Source organism: Panthera tigris, chromosome A2 (genome assembly GCF_018350195.1).
Source record: "Panthera tigris isolate Pti1 chromosome A2, P.tigris_Pti1_mat1.1, whole genome shotgun sequence".
Classification (NCBI taxonomy): Eukaryota; Metazoa; Chordata; class Mammalia; order Carnivora; family Felidae; genus Panthera; species Panthera tigris.
Genome location: NC_056661.1, coordinates 145,992,099 through 146,012,575, shown reverse-complemented (window position 1 = coordinate 146,012,575; position 20,477 = coordinate 145,992,099). Strand labels below are relative to the sequence as shown.

The following is a 20,477-nucleotide window of genomic DNA, read 5'->3' as shown; positions in this document are numbered from 1 at the left end:
GATAGAGAAGCATTACTTCCACGAAATGGGTGTCATCAGCACAAGGAGGGTAAATACTATGTCCTAAGCACAAAAGTCCTCTGGACTGACACAACAGAGACCAAGCTTGAAGCAGAAATGTGTGAAAAGTATGAGTAAAAATGTTTCACTGAATTTTCTTGGAGGTTTCCAAATATTGCATTCTAGGAATATTCAAAGGCAAAATTTCTATTAATCTTTACAGACGTTTACAAATATAATTTTTATTACATACTAAAGATAAGGAAAAATGTTTATATATAAAATGTTGATAATTAGAAAAAATGGAAGAACATACATCAAACTATAAATAATAGTTATGGAGGCACAGTTAGAACACTTTTACTGTCATTATATACTATGTATTTTTCCAATATACACTGCTTTTATAGTTATAAGGAAAAAGAAAAACCCAAACCAAAATATAAAAAACATATATCTGGGTATAAATATTGGGGAATTTTAGCAATGTGAAAAATTCTCACATATCCTCCCATATCTGTCATGAGGAAAATTTTACATTAATATCTGGAATGTTATTATTTAGATGGAAAAGGAATTCAGGTTCCAAGAGATGGTGTATTGGCACTAAAAAATTTTTTTTCAAAACATTTTGCTGGCATGAAGTTACAAAACTGAAACTAGGCATTACTTTAGCTGAATTAAAGTATTTTTGACTTTTCCCCTAAAAAATAAAAATGGAAACTTGTACCTGAGGAGTTAGTTCCTAACAATCAGGGGATTAATTGAAACTTACACTAAATATATCTATGTTAACGGCCTTTTGCCTAAATTTTACAAATTGCACTTAAGCTTAATTCTTACTTCTACTCCATTCCACATGCAATAACAATTCAAAAACATTTCAACAACAAAAAATAATAAAGTTTTCCATATCCATCTTCAAAAGCACTCTAGATTTCTTGAAGAAACTATTAAAAATGTCACTTTCTGTAATACTCCACATCTGTTACTTTTGTAAACAGGAAAAAAAACCTTATTTTTTATTTTAAATGGAAATTTCACATATTCTTATTAAAGAAATATATAAGAATTACAGCGTGGCACTAGTAAGCATTTTAGACTCAGATTTTCACTAACAGAAGCTGCTTACGATATCTAAAGTTTGGGCCTTTTGGTTTCAAATAGTAAACTAAACACTATGTTATCCTTCTTCCCCATCACCCCACAAAATTGGCAGGAAGGATATTCTGGCAAAAAGAAAGAAAAATAGCACTAGAAAAGAAGAAAGTATGTCATCAAGAGATAAGAAATTTTGAGGCTCTCACAGCCAAGAAAAAAAGAGCCTACTCACCAGAGGTAAAAGATGGAAAACTTCCAAATAAGTAAGTCATCAAATACAAAAGCACAAATAGGCTGTGAAGAGGACATCCCTGTGGGGAGCGTACTAAGGACACAAGGGCCTAAATGAGAATGAGAGCAGAGCCTAAAGTAACTCCCAACACAGATACTAGGGAAGAAAGCCTGGTAGACAGTATGTGCCATGCACTTATACAAAATCCCTGGTCAGTGTCTTATGTAAGGGAGAAGCCCGTGGGGAAATACGCCTATATACTGCACAGGAAGTCACTATCACTTATCTTTCTTTAACAGATGTAGTCCTTTATTCATAAATTTTAATGTTTAGACAGGAATTAGAAGACATATGAGAAAAATTTCAACAAAGATAGGAGCCTAGATAAACATACAGAATGGGAAAAATAAATCACAGAAACTTAAAAAAAAAAAACAAACCCCAAGCTCATTATCTTTGTAAAGAATAAAAGAAAATTACATGTGTAAAACAATAAGTTCCATAAAGAGGAATAGAAAATATAATATTAAAAAGTAAAACTGATGAAAAAAAAGTAAAACTGACAAAAAAAAATCAGATGACAAAATGAAAAACAATGTGCATAGTTATAAAGAAAGTCAGTGGTCACAGGATAAAAATGATACAAGTACAGCAAAAGATACAGAAATTATGATAGAAAAGTTAAGGGACACAGAGGATAAAACCAATGAAGTAAGAAATCTGTCTGAGAAGAACTCTTGGAGTGGAGAAATCAGATAGAAGAAAAAAATAATTATAGAAAATTTCCCTGAATGGAACAAGTGGGAGTCCCGTCTGAAAGAGCCCTGGGTGCTAAGCATATTTTGCAAAAAAAGACTTTATATATAGGTACTCCCTGCTTTTCCAAAGTTTACATTAGGCCACTTTGCTTATATGAAAGATCTATATTAGGACTTGATTTTGCTAACTGAAAGAGATCTGAGGAGGATTTTCAGTTTTATGAAAAAAAAGGTAAAGGGCAAAAATAGCATTCAGGGCCTGTTGTGCAGTAAGCCCTCGTAGAGGCAGCGAGCACCCTGCAGTGAGAGTGGCCCGGCCCAGCACCTCCCCAGGAATCAGACTCAGCATCTCAGCATCAAGTAGCCAGAGCTGTGAACTGTGTGTGTGAGCTCTGTGCTTTATCTCAATTTATCTTGTGCATCAGTTAGCAAGATGTGTCCTAACGTACCAGAAAAGCCTGAGAGAGGGTTTTTTACGGAATCTGGGAAGATGGAAAACGTTTTCTTTATAAATAAATGGTAATTGCTTCTTTGCTTTATGCCATTTTGGCTTACCAAAGTTTTCATAAGAATGCTATTTTTGGATACTGGGAGAAATTGAGAGAGATCTCCTAAAGAAACTTTAGAACTATAGGAATAAAAGTTCTAAAAGCTTCCAGACAGGGGGAAAAAGCAGGCTATTACCTATGAAAGAATAAGAATCAAACTAACATTAGACTTTTTAAAAAAAAAAAAATTTTTTTTTAACGTTTATTTATGAGACAGAGAGAGACAGAGCATGAACAGGGGAGGGGCAGAGAGAGAGGGAGACACAGTATCTGAAACAGGCTCCAGGCTCTGAGTGGTCAGCACAGAGCCTGACGCGGGGCTCGAACTCACGGACCGTGAGATCATGACCTGAGCCGAAGTCGGACACTTAACCGACCAAGCCACCCAGGCGCCCCTAGACTTTTTATCTGTAACAATGAACGCTAAAAAAAAAAAAAAAAAAAAAAAAAAAAAATCCCAAAACAATGAACGCTAGAATACAATGAAATAATAACTTAAAATTCTGAGGCATAAAAAGACGGAATTAAATTCTATTTCCAACAATGAGGGTGAAATAAAAGAATTTTTGGATCAGCAGAAATATGAAAATTTATACCAATGACTGCACATGAAAAATTATTTGAGGAGCTATTCCAACAAAACAAAACAAAAAAGGAATCCAGGAAAAAGAATGACATAGGATATAAGATACAGTGGCAGTGACAGATGACACAGGAAAGCAAAAGGAAGCTTGAAAGAAAATAAAGATCCATTAGATCCTGAGCCTTGAATAAGACATTTGGAATGATGAAGATTTAATGGAGAATATTTTCTTACCTATAAGTCCAACTACAATACTTTAATTATATATGGTGGCCCATTTCCCCTTCCCTCATTTTAGTTTCATTGTTTAGAATTTTGGTTGTAGTGTTTTTCTTCTGGCAACAATTTTCTCAAGAAAATTTGATCATCACTTATCACATACTTTCAACATCTCAATTTATTTCTGAGTCTTGCTTCCAAATTGGTTTCCAATATGGGTCTTCCTATAGCAAACTTTCCGAGGCAAATATACCTAAGAATATTTTACTTCTCACTAACACATGAAAGTTGGGAGAATATAAATTTCTTGGTTTACAGTCATTTCAGGGCGCCTGAGTGGCTCAGTCAGTTGAGTGTCTAACTCTTGATTTTGACTCAGGTCATGATCTCACTCACAGTCCAGGGATTGAGCCCGCATCGGGCCAAATGTGCTAAATGTGGAGCCTGCTTAAGATTCTCTCTCCCTCTCTCTTCCCCCTACTAAAGTCATTTTCCTCAAGTATTTTTAAGCTTTACTGTTTTCTTCCATTCACTATTGCTGTTGAGCTGTCTGATATTCATCCATCTATCCATCTATCTTATTCCCTTAAGTCATTTTCCTCTCTGAAATGTTTCAGAATTTTCCCTGTCTTTGATTTTTTTAAAGTAAGCTTAACGTCTAGCACAGAGCCCAATGAGGGTCTTGAACTCATGACCCCCAGATCAAGACCCAAGCTGAGATCAAGAGTTGGATGCTTCACTAACTGAGCCACCCAGGCGCCCCTTTGAAACCCACGAACCATGAGGTCATGACCTGAGCCGAAACCAAGACTTGGACGCTTAACCGACTGAGCCACCCAACTGCCCCTCCTTTGATATTCTTAATCTTACTTTAATGTGTAAGTAATATGTAATCTTACTTTAGTGTAAGTGTTCCCCTTATTCTTCCTTGCTGGTAGACTATATAAGCCCTTTCACCAATCTGAGGCCTTTGGTCTTTTCTTAATTCTAGGAAGTTTACTTCTGTTATTTCTTCAAGTATTTTGCCTTCTTAAAATTTTATGTTTCTCTCCTGTTACTGCTATTAAGATGCTGGTACTTACACAATTCTTTTCCATGTCCTTTGGTTTTTCTTTTATATATATATATTTTTTATCTCTTTGTCCTTTTTTTTCCTATTTCTTCCTGAAAGAGTATTCATTCTAATCTTTCAACTAATTTATTCATTCACATCCATTCTATTTGTAATATTTGTTGCAGTCTTCATTTCAAATACATTTTTCATATCTAATATTTCCATTTGGTTCTGTTTTTATGATTTTTAGATCTTATTTCATATTATTAATATGTCCCTCTATACCTTTAATTATATTAATCATGCTTATTCTATTGTTATTTTTTTCAGTTTATTCATTTGTTTTGAGAGAGAGAGAGAGAGAGAGAGAGAGAGAGAGAGAGAGAGAGGGGGAGGGAGGGAGGGAGGGAGGGAGGGAATATGAATGAATGCAGGCAAGCAGGGGAGGGGCAGAGAGAGAGAGAATCCTACTGCAGAGCCTGACACGTGGCTCAAAGTCATGAAATCAAGAGTTGGACGCTCAGCTGACTGAGCCACCCAGGTGCCCCAATCATGCTTGTTTTAAATTCCTGGTTTACCTATTATAATATTTCTGCTTTAGATCACATATGTTGTCAGTTTACCGATTTCTTTTGAGATAGCTGTAGTACTCAACTATCTAGTTATATTGCTCTATGAGGTAATATTTTTCAGGGTGTCAGCTATTCTTTCATTAAGATATATTACATTGGGGGGGCGGGGGGACCAAAGGTCAGGCCTTAACTAGCATCAGCACCAGTGAATTTAAGGAAAATGGAAGAGAAGAGCCATAAGCTAGTGAAGCCTAGGCACAAAGAACCAGATTAATCAATTCTACCATCATCCTCCTATGTAAGAGTTTCACACCTTTAGACCCTTTGGAGGCAGTAGAAGGCAGTCTTCTTGGACTTGAAGGGTGATGGGAGGGAGAAATGAATTTTATATATGTATATATGTATATATATGTATATATGTATGTATTATGTATGCAAACTAAGAAGGAAGAAATGAATTATAGAGAGTAGATGGTCAGTCTGTATCTAGTGATATCAATTCTTAATGCCAGTAGGGTTTATGCACTAATGTTACTCTTTGAATTCTGGCACTAGTTGTACAGGCTACTGCTGCTGGTTTCTGTAGTGAAGGAGTAAAAATTAACTCAAGGTAATTTAGGGGACAGCATTTGATCTCATTTAAAGAGTTTCTGGAGGCCAGTTGCCTCTCATTTTATTTTTCCAGGATTTATTTCTCGGGAAGGGAATCAGCCACCTATGTTAGTTTGCTACTTTGGCAGAAACTTTTCATATTATAGCATTTTATATTGTTTGAATTGTTTTATTAATTAGCACAACTGCATTACTTCTATAATAATTTTATAAAAATAAAAACTGGTTGAACAAAAATGGCATTATCAAAAACTAAAAAGACCTAAAGGTCAAAACCAAGAAAGAAGTTTTCATTTTAACATGTTTTAACTATTAACACAGTCTTCTGTATTAATTTTCTTCCCAAGAAGAAAACAAGGCTATCTTTTCTATTTAATGGTTTCTAATGGGTAGTTGTGAGGGGAGGGAAAAAGGAGATTTACAACGTATAGTATTTTAAAGCTTTTAGACTCAACTGCCAAAAAGCTCAACTCAACAGCAGGAATCTTAATCAGTCTTTATAAATAAACTGACTCACAAAGAAAAATTAAACAGATCAGTAAACAAGACCATATGTTAATCATGAACTCATTTTGAAAGGACACTTGTCTGAGAAAATAGAAAATAAGAATAATACAACAAGCAACTATTACAGCCAACCTGTTTTTAGTTCTTCCTGGAAATTAACAATGATAATCCTTCGACTCTCCCATTTTTTCTTTAGCATCTTTAAAACTTGAAATAGGACAGCTAAAAAATATTTTATCTGACAATCTGAATCACATTTTTTCTTTTCATTTTCTTCGGTTGACCCAACAGGGGGAAATTAACAGAATTTGTAACATACAGAAACTCTACAGGGAAGATAAAAAGATCACAGAGGTATTTTTTATTTACTTATTTTTTTAATGTTTACTTATTTTTGAGAGACAGAGACACAGCACGAGCAGGGGAAGGGCAGAGAGAGAGGGAGACATAGAATCCAAAGCAGGCTCCAGGCTCCAAACTGTCAGCATGCAGCCCAATGTGGGGCTTGAACCCACAAACCACAAGATCATGACCTGAGCCTAAGTGGGACACTTAACTGACTGAGCCACCCAGGCGCCCTGATAATAGAGGTATTTTTGAAGTCATTTCAATTCTTGAGGAAGATACGTTATTCCATTAATTCATAAACTAATCTCAACTCTACTTTTGCTTCCTGATCCAAAGAACATATTATTAATAGCTTTAGTTAAGACACAGGAAAAATACAATTTTAGAACTGTCATGGACACATAAGTTTAATAAAAACAGCTTTCTAAAAATTGTTTTTTAGGATAGTTTCAGCTTTAAGTAAAAGAAAACCTGAATAACAGTTAATTGGCTCATATAACAAAATTTTGCAGGTAGGCAGTTCCAGGATTGTTTCAGCAATTCAACCAAATCATGGTGCTAGGTTAGTTAACATCCCTACAATTCTCTTGGCCTTCCTTTCATTTCTGAAAGTTGCCAGTACCAGCTCTAAGCATTACATCCTTTCATACTACCTGTTCTGTTCCATTCCATTGACCTGTACAAAACTGTACCTTTATAAATATCTGGTAGTGTTAATACCACTTCATTACCTTCCATTTTCAAAACTGTCTCTAGTGTTCTTGCATGTTTGTTTCTACTGGCAAACTGTAATTCCCATTTACTATCAAATGACCTAAATTTTATATTAAAAATATGAGGGGCACCTGGGTGGCTCAGCCATTTAAGCATCCGAATCTTGGTTTTGGCTCAGGTCATGATCACATGGTTCATGAGTTCAAGCCCCACATCAGGCTCTGTGATGACAGGGCGGAGCCTTCTTGGGATTCTCTTTCTCTACCCCTCCCCTGCTTGAGCTGTCTCTCAAAATAAACTTAAAAAAAAACAACATATTTATAAGCTTGTAACTAAGCAAAAACACCTCTGGGAGAGTGGAAGGGGGCATTATGGAAAGTTTATTAACTATAACATTGAGAGAAAAAAAGTACATAATCCAATTTTATCAGAATAATGGCACAAGTGGAAAAGATGCTAAATGGAAAGCAATGAAACCCATTATACTGAAAATAAGCACTACCGTTACCTAGCTCAGTAACTAATCTATGTTAATGACAACAACTCATTAGCTTCAGAATCTTCTCTATATGGCTGAATTAGCCTGATTTAGTTAATTGATAAAGTCTAAAAGGATATAAACCGTAACGATTTATTCTATATAATTACATTCATACAAACACATACACTCTGTTATTAAAAAACAATGCCAATAATGTCAATGTTTGACCAATTCTGAAAGTTGAACTAAAAATCAGTAAGATTTTAAGGTTTTCATGAAAATATGTTTATAGCTAACTCAGATCTTGCAGACGTTACAAGCTTAGCCCTCATGTTACTTTCACAGCCTGATAGCAGAAGGGAATGAAATTTAACTGTCAAAATTTTGGAGCTAGATGAGGCCTTAAGATCAACTGGTTCAATCTCCTCATTTTCAGATGAATAATCAGGCCCAGAGGAATTATGCATATAATTCTGCCAAAGTTGCAGAGGGATGAGTGGCAGACCCAGAAGAAGAGAGACCAAGTTTTCTGATTCTCAATTGACTATTCTTTCAATTATACCAATCTGTCACTATGGTTAGAACAGAATGGAATAAACAGTGACAGATGTGGGAAAATACAGTCAACAGATGTTAAGGAACAAAACAAGTAAACACATAACTACTAGAAGAACAGGGATTAGGTTGTAAGAGCTCTGTATCACCAAAGCTCGACTTAGCATCTGGCAAATGGTAAAGACTCGATCTGTGTGTGTTACCTTGAATAATACAGATATGAGAAAGTAATCCTATTACAATAAACTGAGTTTCTATAGCAAACTATAAAGCTCTGGTGGTGTAACAGACTATCTTCTAAACATAATTTTCAATTAGTGTTAAATACAGAGCTTACATATGGGGAGTCTGCTAAACCCCCTGTGCTTGCCAAAAGTTATTCAGAAATAAACCCAAATTTTAGATGTGCTGAATTTTGATGTAATTATGTATGTGTTAGACACAATACTAATAAATCTCTTCTTTCTAAGCAGCTGCCAATCCGCTGATTTAAGTTGTAATCTCCTTCTGAGGGGAGCATAAAATTGTTATACTTTAGTAACAGTTGAGGTTTCTTTAGATCTTGAGATGTTAAATCTAAGACAATTCATTTAAATAATTGTAAAGAGCAACATTTAAGATTTTATAGTATCTGATACAAAAAATTATAATAAGCAGCAGTAATTTTACAATTACATATGCCGTCTCTAATTGGTGATCTTAATAGTTCAAATTTCTTCTATGATTTCAAACAATCCAATTTGAAACTCACATCATAAATGCAGTTTTAATCAAATAACCCACATTACTGAATCATAGATAAACATAGTAATTATATGTTAAGTCCATCTCAAATTACAGTAATTAACTGTAGTAGAAAAGCTTTAGAAGAACAGTTAATAAACAGACTGTTTAAATAAGCTACAGAGCATCCATGTAATGGAACAAAACTGGTGCTTTCCAAGAATATTTAATAATGTGGAAATTTAAATAGCATCCTGCCTTGTCCTTAGAAGGACTTTTCATGGCTTAAAAATAATAATCTAGTAAGGTAAAATTACATGGACTTTTAAAAATCAGGTGAAAGTAATCCTATGGGAGGACAATACAATATAACATAGTTCTGACATGAGGTTTTCTGATTGGTCTAACTTAATCCAGTGAAAGATTTTTTAGGAGATCTGGAGTACTGAAAAGACTGAACGCTCTTTAGGCAATCTTGATTAAAGTCTATGTACTTCAGATAAGCTTTTCACAGGTTTGGAAAAGCAGTCAAGATTATACTGTCAGATGAGTATCTAGAATTGTGTTTACAAGGAATATTAAAACCACATGCTTTAACCCTTCACCTGGGCTTGAGGAGTTAGAGAATTTCAGGAGACAATGATTTGTAAGCTAAGACCTGAAACACGAGCACAACATAGCTACACTTTGGAAGTCAGAGGGAAGAGTGATTCAGGTAAGGAGAAGAGCATGGGCAGAAACCCAAAGGCAAGAAAAAGTACTGTATCTATAAAGAATTAATATTCAGTAGTCATAAAACAAAGAATTGGTGGAAAGGTGAAGGTGGATCCTAAAAATACGGCTGCAGAACTAACTAAGGTGGGGCATATCATAAAGGAATCTGAGAGCAGGCTGAGTTTAGACCTAATCCTGAGGGCAAGGGAAAAAATTTTAATCAAGGAAGAAGACCTATCAAGTTGACATTTTAAAAAGATTTTTTTTTTTATCTCGCTAACACTAATCAAAGGTAAGGTTGTTAATCTACTTCTTTGTTCTCCCCATACACAACTGTAAGCTCTAGGAAGACAGAGCCCTTATTCCCAATTGTGATCTCTAGCACTTAGCTTGTACCTAGCACCTAGTAGGTGCTAGATACAAAAAGTATCTGTCGAATAAATGTTAAAACATATGATTCTGCACTTCACTGGTAACACAAAACTGCTATATTCTGCCTGCAGTATGGAGAAAGACTTGGAGGGAGAGGTGGGGTACACAAGAAGAGGAAGACCACTTATTATAGTCAAGTGTAATCAAGTAAATATTTATCAACTATATTCTCAACACAAAATGACTATAGTAAATACAAGAACTTGATAAGCCTTTGAGAGGTTTTAATGAAATAATCAATGTAACAGTCTCTGTTCAGAGTATATATGTTTTCAGGGCCCCTGGCTGGCTCAGTCGATGGAGCAAGCAGCTCTTGATCTCAGGGTTGTGACTTTGAGATTACTTAAAAATAAAATCTTTTAAAAACAAATAGACAAACCAAAAAAGAAGAAGAAGAAGAAGAGGAGGAAGATCAGGAAGACAGGCCAAACAGGTGATGACAGCCCACACTAGTGAGGTTGCAATGGGACAGAGAAAAGATGGAGGTAAAACTAGCATGAGTTAATTACTGAATAGATCAGTGAACCTACAGGTAGCACTGGCAGACTCTCGTGAAAATTGAGGTACCCAACAGTAACACCAGCTGAAACTAGAGGGTCAATCTGGCCACGAGCAGGGATACTACATAATTTTGGTTACTTATAGACACACAAGCTAAGGCTGAGAAATTAGGTAACTTGTCCAAGGTGACAAACTGAAATGGGCTGTGGAGAGGTAACACAGTGGTTCTCAATTCTGGCCACAGGAGTATCAGAAACCCAGGAGGGGAGGGGAGTGAGGGGAGACAGACAGAGATACATGGGTGGGGGGTAGAGAGGAAGGGACAAATGGGAAGGAAGAGAAAAAAAAGAAGGAAAGGAGGAGAGGGAGAGAGACGAGGAAGGGGAGAGAAGGAAGGAGGGAGGAGGATGGAGAAAAAGTAAGAAAAACAAAAATGAGAAGAATGGGATTTCAGTTTCATTTGAACACACCCGACAGAGCTGCTGAGGTTCCACAATTCTAAGTAAAACCACAACACTGTTAGGCGGGAAAACTTCCCAAGTATGTAGTCTAGCCAGATGCTCAACTCTGCCAGAAAAATCCTCTCTTAAAGCACCATACAACCTTTGGACGCTGCAACTTGTAGACATTGTCAAAATTAAGCACTTGGAAAATGTGTATCTGGACAAAAGAGTGATATCTGGACAAAAGAGTGATATTTTCAAAACTTCAATCAATCAGATCATGACCCTGGCATTAAACTTTTCAATAAATTCCTATTCTATTTAGAAAAAAAGAATTCCACATTTCTTGCATTTGTACAAGGCACTGAATAATCAGTCTTAACCAGTTTGCTAACCTCATTTCATACCAACTCTCCCCACCCTCAACTAGCACCAGCCCCATCTCTTTCTGGAATACGTTAAGTTCTTTCCTGCTTTGGGACCTTTGTACTTGCTCTTCTCTCACTTCTTAATGTGGTTCTTCCTAACTCTACTTCTCATCTTAAATCTTAAAGATGACCTCTGCAGAGATGGTTTCCAACCTGCTTTATCTACATGGGACATGCCTTATTCTCATGGAAGGTTTCTTCACAGCACTGAATGGCAACTGCAAGTCTCTCCAGTAGCATGTGAGTCCTCTAAGAGGAGGGATATTAACCCCCAGGCCCACAGCTATTTCTCAAAGTTCTTAAACAGCATACGGAAGGCACCAAAATATGTTAGGAGGGAAGACAAGAGAGGGTCAAACTTAGATGTTAGCAGATGACCAACAAATACCATTAAATTAATGAATAAACTTGCTTGCATGAAATAATTCACCATAAATCAATTAAAAATTAAAGAACACGTAGCAAAACTGGTGATTCTGATTTCACAGAAGTTGACTATAGCAATAATTAGGGAATGAATCCACACTTGTCTTTTTTCCTAATACTTCTAGTCCACGGTAGTAAAACCATATGATGAAAAAATATCAGCACAATTTAATGTTAATTTAAAAATTGAATATAAAATTCTGCAAAGTTTCATAAAATAAATACCTTTTTTTGAGAAACTGTTTAAAACAATTTTAATATTTATGTATTGTTGAGAGAGAGAGAGCATGCACGCACGTGAGCGAGCGAGCAGAGGACGGGCAGAGAGAGAGGGAGACACAGAATCTGAAGCAGCTCCAGGCTCTGAGCTGTCAGCACAGAGCCCGACACGGTGCTCAAAGTCACCAGCCATGAGATCATGACTTGAGCTGAAGTCAGACGTTCAACTGCCTGAGCCACCCAGGCACCCCTGGGAAACTGTATTATTATTATTTTATTGTTAAGGAATCCACTTCTATGACTATCATGAGGCCCAGGCTGGGTTAAGAGTAATGAGTCCTGGAGGTAACTACACCAGACTCTGAACTTTCTGGTTATAAGCACTGTATTCTCTCTCTACCTCAGCTGAAAACCCAGACTCAGGAGGCCTCAATCCCTGCTTCTCTATTCCCAGCAGATGCCAAAGCCAACTCTAAGAGGCTTTTTCAGAGAAGAAGACGTCTTTGCCTTCCCAGAAGACAAACCCTTTACTTTGCTTTATGAGTCACAATAAATATTCAAAAACTAGACAGAAATATACCAAAATGATAACAGATTATGTCTGGATAGTTTGATACATTTTCTTTTTTTTTGCATCTTTCTAATATTTTCCAAATTCTCTACATATTATTACTTTTATAATGAAAACAAAATTGAACAAAAAAAATAATTATCACATGTTGCTGGCTCTAAAGCTAGCCATAACCGTAAGCAAAGCATTATCCTGATCAATTCTGCAAATTACTATATAATAACAACTAATCTTGAAAAATCTCCAAATGATTGTCATTAGAGCTTACTTAGAGTGAATTTTTGTACTAGGTCTTTGCTACTATCACTGTTGCTACTATCACACTTTGCTACTATCTTGGAAGTAGCTTAAGTATGGTGGAAAAAAAACACCTCTGTACTCATTTCCCCCAGAAAATAAAGCTCTAGCCTCTATCTAGTAAGAAATATGGGAAAAGAGTCCTAAGGGTCCCTTCATGTCCACTTTTTAAGTATGGTGCTCTTTTGTCAAAAAAAATTTTTTTAAGTTTTTCCTCATTAATATCAACTATTTTAATAAAAAGGTCTATTTTCCTAAATAATAGCTATGGGGTGCCTGGGTGGTTCAGTTGGTTAAGTGTCTGACTTTGGCTGAGGTCATGATCTTGCAGTTTGTGAGTTTGAGCTCCACGCTGGGCTCTGTGCAGACAGCTCAGAGCCTGGAGTCTGCTTCGAGCCTGTGTGTGTGTGTCTCTCTCTCAAAAATAAACATTAAAAAATTTTTTTAAAAAAGCTAAAAGAAAAAAAAAGCAAGCTGATCTAATTTCTCAAATTAGACATTTCAAACCATTGGGTCTTAAACAAATATTATTCTTCTGTGTGTAATAGTCACAGGGTAACTATGTAAATTATTATCCAAAATAAGACACTTGAGAGTGAATGGGGCACTATTAATAACCATGCAGGGCAATATGCATAACACTGGGACTATCTCAAGCAAATCAATCACCCTAGTACTTAGGAGAATAACTTGGATGCTGAGCTTGCAAACTTAAAAGGCATTACCAGTTACATTAGGTCCTCCCTCAGAAAAAGACATACTCTATCATGCTAGTGCCTGTTATATTAGTCACTATAGTAAAAGCAGAAGGTGGAAAGGATTAGCAAAAATAGAGTAAGATAGTTTTTAAGATACTAATTTTTGCAAAGCCCCTCCACCAAACAAGCACACACATAAATAATATCTTTAGAAATTTATAAAAGGAAATAATATAATAACATATATTTTAAACAGCTAAAACTGAATAATTTAGCTGGTAGATTTTTCTTCCTCTTACTCAGAATTACTTCAATTAAAGACACAGGGAAAGGGTGAAGAATGGTTAGAAAGAAAAGCTAATGGTCTACAGTCTTCTTTCTAAAGTAGCTAAGACGCGAGAGAAGAATCACTAAACGCCTTTACCCATTCCAGAGTCTTTCTTGGTGCCATCTGATATTATGTCTACATGATCAGAGTCCACATCATAACTAAAGAAATCATTCAAATAGGTCTTCGATCGCTGGCCACCAAATACATATAAGCAACGATTTTTCTGAAAAATAAGGAAAAAAGGGCAAAGAAGGGAGAAAGTGGTCACTTCCATGAAGAATTCAGAGTGATCCTTTTAAAATTGAAACCTCTATAAAAGCCATTTTATGACAGATCCCATGCAATGGAGTACTGTGCTGGTATAAAGAGGGATGATGAAGTTCTCTCATACTAAGAGGTGGTGATCTCTAGGATACCCTATGAAAGTAAAAACGCAAGGTATAGAATAATGTATACAGTGCTTCCTTTGCATAAGAAAGGGAAAAAAGGAATATGTATATGTTTGTTTCTTTCTTCAAAAAGAAACAAAGGAAAGAAAGTAATAAAAGACCTTTATGAGAAGGGACAAAGCAGGAAGACAGGGATAGAGAAATCTGATCACTCCAAAAGTATGGTTTTGCCTTTAGAACCATGTATACTGTTTTTATTTAATTAGAAAACAAAATTAACTCAAAAGAAAAAATCAATCTCTGAAATTTGAAAAACAATGAAATAAATCTATCTGTACATAAAGATATGACCACACAGGGACATGATCACACAGAGAAATAGTATTTCTAGTGATTTTAATTCATGTTTTTTGACTCTCCATCCCTAGCTATATCCTAAACAGAAAAATGAGAAAGCAACCTGAAACAACATTCAGTAATTTTTGTTAGTTCTATGATTCTGTAACTATTACAGAAAAACAGAACAAATAATGTAATATTGCCATTAAGAAGGATTTTAACCTTAAAAGATACACAAATACAAAATCAAAAGGATATTAAATTTTAAAACTCTATGATTTTTAATTTGAATTGGCCATGTTAGTAGGAACTAATGACTTAATTTTTCTCTTACTAAAAAGATATATAGATATGTGCATATATACATATAGCTATATGTGTATATAGCTCTATGTGCGTGTATAGTGGGAAGGGGGCACTCTTGGACAAAGAGAAAAATTGGGGCATCAAGAATAATGACAGCACTGGATTAAACACATCAAATATATAAGTCCACAAGTTCATAATAATGCTTAAAAAAATACACTGGTTAACTGTGGAGCCTCAGCTTATCAATATGAAAAGGTGACAAAGAGAAAAAAATCAAGTATTTTTCTGTGTGGTGTACACATTAGGGTAGCCAAATCGTTAATGAGGGTAAGTTTTTAATATCAGAATCAATTAATAAATACAGAATAAATAACATAATTAGAAAAATCTGTTTCACAAACCCTACACAATGATTATAAATGACTGCAAAAACCATTCAGTAAAAAGTTGACAAGAAACTTTATTACTGATCAATCAGGCTGTAACACCTAAACCCACAGAATATTCTTAACATCACCAAAAGTATGACAACTACACATTAAATGCCTCTTGACATTTTGCAATCAGACCATCTTTTAAGTATTCTTGCACCCCTCTTTTTGCCTTCCCTGCCTCCAAAAAAAGAGAATCTAAAATGAATGAAGCCTCTAGATCTAACTACCAGCTTACAGGAAATATAGAGACTAGACAATCACAACACTACAAGGATAAAATTAGCCAAATCAAGAATACAGGAAATTTGAGAGCACACATGATTCAGTTTAACAAGTAAATAAATGGCATGCAAGGGGGAAAAAATAGGAGCAGGGAGTACTGTTATGGCTTAAAAGAAATCTCAGAGACATAACAACCAAAAACAATACACAGATCTTTTTTAGAGCCTGACTTGCTGAAACCTACTATAAAAAGGTATTTTTCAGTATTTCAGAAAACAAAAAAAAAATGCAAACTATATATTAATGATAATATGAACTTGCTGGTGCTTTGGTTCAGTATTATAATGGTATCGTAATTATGTTTATAAAAAGTCCTTACCTGTTAGAGATACACTACCATATTTACAGGTGTAATGATACATTGTCTGGGATTTGCCTTAAAATACCCCAGCACAAAATTTAAGAATAAACTTAAAAAATCTACTCCTGAAATCGCTGTTGCACTATGTGCTAACCAACTTGGATGTAAATTAAAACATAAATTAATTAAAAAAATAAACTTAAAAATCAGAGAAACATCAAAGAAAGAAGTGAAATATTAAGTGGGGCAGATATATGAAAAATGAATAGTGGAATATTGCTAATTGTTGAGACAGATAAATAAGTACACAGGAATTTATTACACTCTTCTCTATACTTTGATATATGTTCAAAATAGCCCACAGTATGTTTTTAAAGTTATGTTCACAGAAAGAAGCCCAGGTTTTCATTATAACATCTGAAAAGGTAAAACAAGTGTTTCTATATTGGTTTTGCTGATAAATTTAAATTCTAATTCTATACAGTCAATTCTTAATTCCTCACACTTAATGGAGAGTGGCAGAGAGGACAAGAGAACAATTGATCTTCTAGTTACTAAGAGAAATCAGTAAGTAGAAAGGTATTAAGAAAGAGAAATAGCTACAGTATCTGTATAAGCAGTAAAGTTAGTCATACAAGTGCCTTGATTAATAGTTGAGTAATAACTATTAAGGAATTACTAGGTTAATGGCAAGAGTCTCATAATTACCAAACAGTACACTGGCTAAGGAAGTTTTATTTTTGCCTCTCATTGCTAACACTAATCATTTATTTTTAATAAAAAGTTTTGATCTCTTTCTGAAGATTTAGATTTTACTATTCCTTTTCCTATTGAGATATACATGACAAAATAAGAATACGATATATAGAATATTCTTACTGAGTGGAATAGCATGCAGTGTCCTATCCGAGACTGGATGTCCTCAGGCCCAGCATTACAGGAGTCCTCTCGAAGAAGTTTCCAAGTTTGACATTGACAGTTGAAAGCAAACAACCCACTGAACTGTGGTTCACTGGCTCTGCTGTCGTCTACGCTGCCATTACATGTCAAAATTCTACCACCAAAGGTGTAGATCATATGTTTTTCTGAATCCATACACATCTATCAGAACAAGACAAGATTGAAGAGTTATAGATTGTTCCTGTCATATGTGCTAAAATGAAACCAACGTGTGCAGTTTTAGATTCTCAAAAAACTAAACTTTGCCTTAATAACCCTAAATAGCACCCTTGATTACCGTGTGCACTTACTGTAATAATGCTCACCATCTGCAGAGATTCAGGATGGATTCCTTAATACTTGGTCAGGTTTCCATTTTTCCCAGTGAGAGTAAAATATATAGGGTTAAAGAGCTTTATGCTTTCTTTAAACTGTGTAATTTTTACCAAACCAATCAATAATACATGAAGTGCTAAGTTATACCTAAGATTGAATACTGATCATACTCTATGGGTAAAGTGATCACACCCTCCTGTTCATCCTCCTTATAAAAAAACTCCCTTCTTTCTATTCTAGGCAAGCATCCATCCTATTAATTTTGCTACCATTTAATCAGACAGCAGATATGTCAATAAGAGTGACACAGCTGAATTCATCTTTCTGTATTTATTTTGCAAAACTCTTCAGATTATGTTGCTACAAAATAGCAAAAACAAAGACATTTGCAGTCAATCCAGACTGACTTCTGTGGTGATAACTTTACCTCCTTTAACACACTACATATTTAATTTTCTTTGATGTATGTTTTGCAATTTATGTTCAAAAGCCAACCTTGATTCTTTCATTCTTTCCACTCAAGGAGATCATGGCTTTTCATAAAAGTCTGAGAAAAAAGCCATATGCCACAAGACAATAAGAACCAAATTCTATTTCAAAGTGGATAGACAAACTGGACAAATTCTATGTAAGTCCAAGTTGGGAATCAGATGTTGAACACAAGTGGCACTGATATTTAAAGAATAAATTGCATATACAAAAACATCTATTTTTTTGGCCAAAGCACAAATACCAGCCATTGTATGCTCAATTTTCTCTTCCCATCAAATTGTGATATTCATCTATTTTTGTACTGTTTTCAGGAAAAACCTATTTTAAATATAAATTTTATTTTTTAAATTCATATTAAAAAGAAAAGATTCTAGCATCTCCTAATTTTCCCCTAACCACTAAAAAAGATCCAGTCACTTGCCAGGTTTCTGACAACCTTCCATAAATTAAGGTGAAAATCTACTATTCCTCAAGGGTGAAATCTTGGTGAATATAGTTGAAAGTATTCCCACTCTTGAGACGTTACCCTGTCTCAAGTACTTAATGCTCAGATGTCTCCAAGCACCTCAGAATCAGGTTGAAAATCTTGAGTGACTCATTATATGACCCTATTTAAATTTTCATAAATTTACAAATTCACACTATTTTTGGCCAATCTCTGTTATCCAGTCCTTATGTTTCTGCTTCATATAGCTACAAAAGGGGTTTCTATTTCCTTCTGGGGATATTGAAGTTTAATTTTAATGTGGTTATTCTCATTTGTTATTAGTGGTGAAGCATAAACATATCCTTATCTCGGTAGCTCTCTCCAGAATACCAGACCAAACCAACTCAAAAAAAAGAGTAAGATACTGTAGTAGCTTCACCAATTCTTTCCCATATCTTAGAACGAACAGGACACAAAACAGAAACAATTTTATTCCTTCAGTTCGGTTCTTCCCTGGATAAGATAAGCAGTTTCAATAAGAGTCAATTATCGAACAAAAAGTGTTAATCACCCTAGGAAACTTTATGCTGTTCAGCAGTTTATAATTTCATTTTCACTCTTAATCTCTGAAAAAATTTTCTGAACAGCTAATGATTACTAAAGTTTGTATGGTAATATTAACATCTTTTCTCTGAAGATTTCCAGAGATCACCTAAGTCAAAAATTGGAACACCACTCACTCATCTACTCTATCAAGTTAGAAATTTAATTTCTAAAATCAAATAGTGGATAGTCACTTATTCCACGCCCCAATGTTTTAAAATCCAAGAGTCTTTATTTTACTCTATCAAATGAATACAACATTGGCTAGGATTACCCTGGGTTCAAAATAATTCTCTCCTCACAAAATTTCAAGCTTTCAAAGCAGTGTTGCCCAAACCACCAACCTCTAAAAACGCCTCATACTAATCTGATCCTTGCTTACTTACAAAGGTAACCAGTTTCCTCTCTGCAGCCTTTAGGATTTTCTCTTAATTCCTGGTTCTAAAATTTCATTAAGGAAGTATCCAGGTAGGGATAGTTTTACTTCATTCATCCTAATCTGTCCCTGGTGTTTTAATTCTAAAACCTGTCTTTCTTCAGCTCTGAGTTTTTTTCCTTTTTAACCTTGAGGTTTGCTGTTTTTGGTTTGCCTCCATTCTTTTTCTAGAACTCCTATTAGGTGGATATTAGAACTTCAGGATCTTTTCTCTTTTCCTTAACATTTCTCTCATAATTTCAGCTAATTTAGTAACCACTTAAAGGTGAGAGCTTTTTAATCAATTCACTGAGATTGCTGTTCTGCTGTCAAATCTTTAACTTATATTTTTTCTAGATACTTCTTTATCATGGATGAAACAGCCTCCCGAGTTACTCTAAAAACATCACTTAAATTTATCTTAAAGGCTTCTTCAGTTTACAGTTCTAGCTGTTTTTGTTAATTCTTACTTTGCTGAATTCAGTACCCCTGTCTCATGGTATTAATTATTTGGAATTTTTTAGCTGCTGTTATAGGCCTTTTTGTATCTGTGAATCCCTATTCATCCGCCTCTTCATATCCAGCAGCCTTCCCCAAGGGAGCCGGTGGGGAGAAATGAGACATGATGCCGTCAAGGGCGCCAGAGCAGCTCTCCATTGCCTCCTGGGAGTACTGTTCCATCATTCCAGCTCCAGTGTCTATGCTCAACACCTGATCTGTAGACAATTATCAAAGGTAAGTGCTGCTCAGTCAAATTGGAAAATGCCCGGCTGTTCAGTCACCAATTGTTCATCTAATACTTGCCCTAGCTATATACACTTTGAGACTCAAGGAACTCTCCCCATTTTTTTTAAGTTCCCCAAGGACACTCTTTCTTGTTTATTAACATTACTACCAGTGTATTCTTTTGCATTTCATAGATTGTGGGGCAGAAGGGCAGTAAAAGTATACATTCAGCCTGACAATGATCTAGTGGCCCGGGGAGAATGTTAATGAGCTGAGATCTCCAATGCTTTGATTAAACTTTCTCCAGCCACTTCTTGGCTAGATTGTATTCTATTTTCTAGTAATTTCCCCCCAAAATGTTTATACTTGAAGGACAATTTGGCTTGATATAAAACCCTTGACTCACACTGTCTTTTCT

General features: G+C 35.2%; 1 protein-coding gene across 2 annotated transcripts in view; it reads right to left on the bottom strand.

Annotated features, from left to right (window-relative positions):
* MKLN1 (muskelin 1) overlaps positions 1-20,477 on the bottom strand; it is a 214,106-nt gene that overhangs the window by 37,126 nt on the left and 156,503 nt on the right. For both annotated transcript variants that reach the window (XM_007076283.3, XM_042972575.1), the window contains exons 11-12: positions 17,001-17,222; positions 14,161-14,290 (exon numbers count right to left, since the gene is read on the bottom strand). In XM_007076283.3, the coding sequence (XP_007076345.1) occupies positions 14,161-14,290; positions 17,001-17,222 (352 nt within the window). The remainder of the gene's footprint in view (positions 1-14,160; positions 14,291-17,000; positions 17,223-20,477) is intronic.